Source organism: Ruditapes philippinarum, unplaced genomic scaffold (genome assembly GCF_026571515.1).
Source record: "Ruditapes philippinarum isolate M1 unplaced genomic scaffold, ASM2657151v2 ctg3424_1_1_1_1, whole genome shotgun sequence".
Lineage (NCBI taxonomy): Eukaryota > Metazoa > Mollusca > Bivalvia > Venerida > Veneridae > Ruditapes > Ruditapes philippinarum.
Genome location: NW_026861910.1, coordinates 24,695 through 28,889, shown reverse-complemented (window position 1 = coordinate 28,889; position 4,195 = coordinate 24,695). Strand labels below are relative to the sequence as shown.

The window sequence follows — 4,195 nt, the reverse complement described above, 5'->3', positions numbered from 1 at the left end:
AATTTTTTTGCCGGAGGCGTCAGTGTAGAGTTCAATAAATGTATTCTCTGACCAATTCTTCTCATTAAACATGGCGAGTCGTTAAATTCAGAAAGGAATGTGAGCCAGGTCATGGCGTCATCGCGCATGTCCCTGTTTACACGTATAAAATGAAAAGATTTTTTTAACCTTAGACATAGAATCATAAAATCTTCACAAGAAAGCTCTACCAGTAGGGATAGCCTTTGTGATAAAATTAAGTAAACCTACTATAGACTGAAGTTCCTTCAAAGTTATTTTTTTTGAAGATATAAGCCGCAAAAGTTCGTCTTTAGCTTTATTTATTTTTTTCTGAGGGTACGTGAATAGTTTGATTCTCCGCATTTATTTCAAGCCCCAAGTAAGTAATAGTTTTTAAAGGACCTTTCAACTTATCTGGACACAGAGGTACGCCAAGATCTGAACAAACGTGTTTGAATACATTAAAGAGTTCCAGACATGATTCAAAACTATCGTCTGCCATAAAAAAAATCATCTAAGAGATGAGTCAAATTATTTTTACCAGATTCTTTTTTAACAAGCCATTCTAAAAAAAGAAGCAAATTTTTCGAAAATAAAAACAGGCACAGGCGGAACCCTGAGGTAACATTTTTTGCACCCAGTAACCCAGATCTGATTTAATACCAAGTAAGTCAAAGTCACCTGGCCAGACAGGACACAAGTTAAAAGCTGATTTTATATCAGCTTTGCAACAGACTGCATTTTTTCCTATACGTTGAACAATTGATACTGCTTCGTCGAATTGTGCATACTTGACATGCCGATAATGTGGTTCGATAAATTCATTTACGCTGTTATTTGGCGGAAATGACAAATTTGTGATAAGTCTCCAGTCACCAGAGCGTTTTGGAACGAGCCCAACAGCATTAATTCGCAAATTTGAAATAGGTGGTTGCTTGAATGGTCCGACAATCCAGCCAAATGTTTTGTCCTCATATAATTTTTTATTTAAGACTCCTGGATTTTGTTTAGCTGACGCGAGATTATCCGAGAAAACTGGTGCTCTTGGACCAGTATAATTTAATTTAAACCCATGTTTAAATCCAGATAATATAAAAGAAGCATCGTTTATATTGTAACCTGTCAATTGTTTTTTTAAGGGTAATTATATTAATTGGTGTTAAACCTAGGCCCCATAAATCTTCTGTTTGAGGAGAACAAACTTGGTACTGGAACTGTGGGAACTGTGGGGGAGTTGCAGACTGAAACGATTAGGCCTAGTATTTAATCTCGAAGCATCTTGTGAATACGTAGGGCCCTGTCGTATCTGCTTACTATTAATTCTGCACTGTAATGCTGGGTGATTACCAGAGCATTTTATACACTTATGTGCAAAAGAACAATTTCTGTTGGCACAAAAGCCCTTATTATTAAAAGGAAAACACTTTTTCGAGAAAGGGGAGGTAATCGAAAGACCAACCGACTGAATTGGTTGCATGGACAACATCCAGAGTTCTGGATCGATTGTCTCCCATCTTAAAGATTCGATTTTTTCAGCCTAAAGCTAGAGTCGTAGGCGGCCCAACCAATATGCCTGGTTGCTGCCTGTCGTATGTTTGCCATATATTGTAGCAAATTGCCAATTTCATCAGGATGCTTTAGTATATATATAGCAATAAAGATATGGAAAGCATCTGTCCAAGATTCAATGTTTTCAATACTTTTGGGCGATTGTTCATTGGGACATAGGATCAGCTCACCATTTTCAAATTGTATTTTTTGTTTTCCTGCAGAATCTGGTTTAACTTTAGGAAGCAGATGCTGTAATTCTATATAATTATTGCACCATATTTTCTCTTTGATAGATTGAGAAACATGGGCGGACAAAATAATGTTAGATTGAAAATTTACTTCACCTGAAGTTGGGGAAGAGTCATCAATTTGTACAACTTCTTGCCGTGGGTTCGGATTCGAGCCAGGTGTCCTCTGTGCTTGTCGTCTTTTCTCATTTACAGCACTGGCCAGTCTCACAGTTTCGTCCGCACGTCGTTTGGGCATTTTGATCAAGAAAAAACAACAAATTGTCAGTCAATATAGATTTTAATGATCAATTCTTATGTTTATACTATATTGATAATAAGGAATAGTATAAATGTATAGCCTTTTCGGATAAACAAGGCCACGTGGTTATTTTCCCATTTCGTTTATTTAAAATTAAATCAAAACGAGATTTATAAAGATTTATATAAGAAGAGCACTTCAATAGTTAACGTTTCTTATGTTTATACTATTGATAATTTTGAAAAGTTATAACTGTATTGTCCCTTTCGGATAAATAGAGCCACGTGGTTATTTTCTATTTTCGTTCATTTAAAATTCAATCAAAAAACGAGATTTATAAAGATTGACATATAAAGAGCACTTAAATAGTTAACGTTTAAAAATAATAATTTAAACTTTACAATTAACATCCAAAAATTAAAACCTAATTTAAGATTTTTACAAAATATTAAAATATGATCAGCAGCTACCTTTCTCATAGAGTTCCAGAACGAAAAGGAAGCAGCGGGCTCGCGCAGCTCCTTATATATAGTGTTCTAAATATAGCTCTAAGACTGGGCATGCGTATTGATACGCAGTTCTACTGATCGATAAATTAAGAAATGTGTCATTCATGTAAAATAAAAAAGTTTAATCTTGAATGATTAAACTTTGATATTGAACTGGTAACGGGAGACTTTTCAATGAAAACAGCCATTTTTCACAAAATGTTCATGCGGTTATGGTTAAATACGAAGGGTGTTATTTTTTTGTTCTTTACTTTATGTGGTAAAATGTGTTACCATAGCATATAAAATCTTTCATTGATATCTAAATAATTTGATTTATGGTTCATATTACGTTTTATTAACCTAAAAGCTTAAGGAATCTAAAATGACATATTTGAGTCATAGTCGAAATACAAGATACATATATCATTGGTACATTATTGTCCAATTCTGATTAATTTAATACTTTTATACATCAATAATTTTTAGCGAGCACATGTACATGACTTACTTGAACATGTATTAAGTAAAGGTATACATATAATATATTAAATAAACACGGTCCAACTGAAAAAAGCAAAATTACTCGGAAATTGCAGCCTCGGTTTGATTGAGTCTGTTCTTGAAGGATAACAGCAACATGCAACATTTATTCGTCATACCCCTAGCACCTCCAAAAGTGAAATTCAATCTTCAACACTGAATGTGCAGATATTGATTATCCCGAAGAACCAGAAAATTTAACAACACTGATGTGAAGTACGGGGCATTTTTGTACAGTTGCCTCACGCCATTTTTTTGCAAATTGTAAATAGAAATAACAAATTACACGCACATATATATAATTACATATCCGTTGGACAAATCAAATGAAATATACTGTCAGTCTGAATGCGAATACTCCAACCAGACATGCGGAAATTTCGATTAAGCGAATATTGCTTTAAGAGAGAGAGGCCGTCTCGTATTGATTTGACAGAAATATATAATAGCACCTTACACTTTTGATTACTATAATTCCTAGACCTTTTGGATGCAATTAATCTGACAAAATATTCCCATGCGTCTAGAATATGGGTAAGATGAACCTTAAATTTCGTGAAACACAACTCATTCTTACAGAAACAGCTTCCAGACGATAGATGTAAATTCTAAGAACAATCCACGCTACTTAGCAAGGGCTTGAGCAAAACACAGTATTTCAAAAAGAATACGGTACAGATAGAATGAAGGTAATACTGCAAACGTAATGGAACATTGTGATAAATTTTTGAAGACAAATAACATTAATGCTATATAATTTAAATATTACGATTACGAATTTTATTATTGCTAAAATTTGTATGATATACTTTACATACCGCAAATTAAATATCGATTAAATTCCAGCAACAAGAACTATAAAAGTTCTAGTACTTGATATTACGCAAACTTGAAAAGAATTTATAATTGCACGCTTTAAATGTATTCAATAAAACACTCTAATTTAAGTCAAACCCTGTGTTTAAATTATTGCAAATGATGACATATAAATTTCGATTTTAAATAACATCGAGTGTCTTAAATTAAACCATGGCCTTAATGTCAACACAATTTCAGTCACATTTGTTTAACAATGTTTAATGCTCCAAATTCTCGTGAAATGTCCATTAAGAAATTTCATTTCA

General features: G+C 33.3%; 1 protein-coding gene across 1 annotated transcript; it reads right to left on the bottom strand.

The window, feature by feature from the left end:
* Positions 1-1,515: 1,515 nt before the first annotated feature.
* On the bottom strand, positions 1,516-2,046 carry LOC132717330 (uncharacterized). Its single transcript, XM_060700772.1, has one exon. It carries the CDS (start codon positions 2,035-2,037, stop codon positions 1,516-1,518), a length of 522 nt encoding a protein of 173 aa, XP_060556755.1. The 5' UTR covers positions 2,038-2,046.
* Between the last annotated feature and the right edge of the window lie 2,149 nt (positions 2,047-4,195).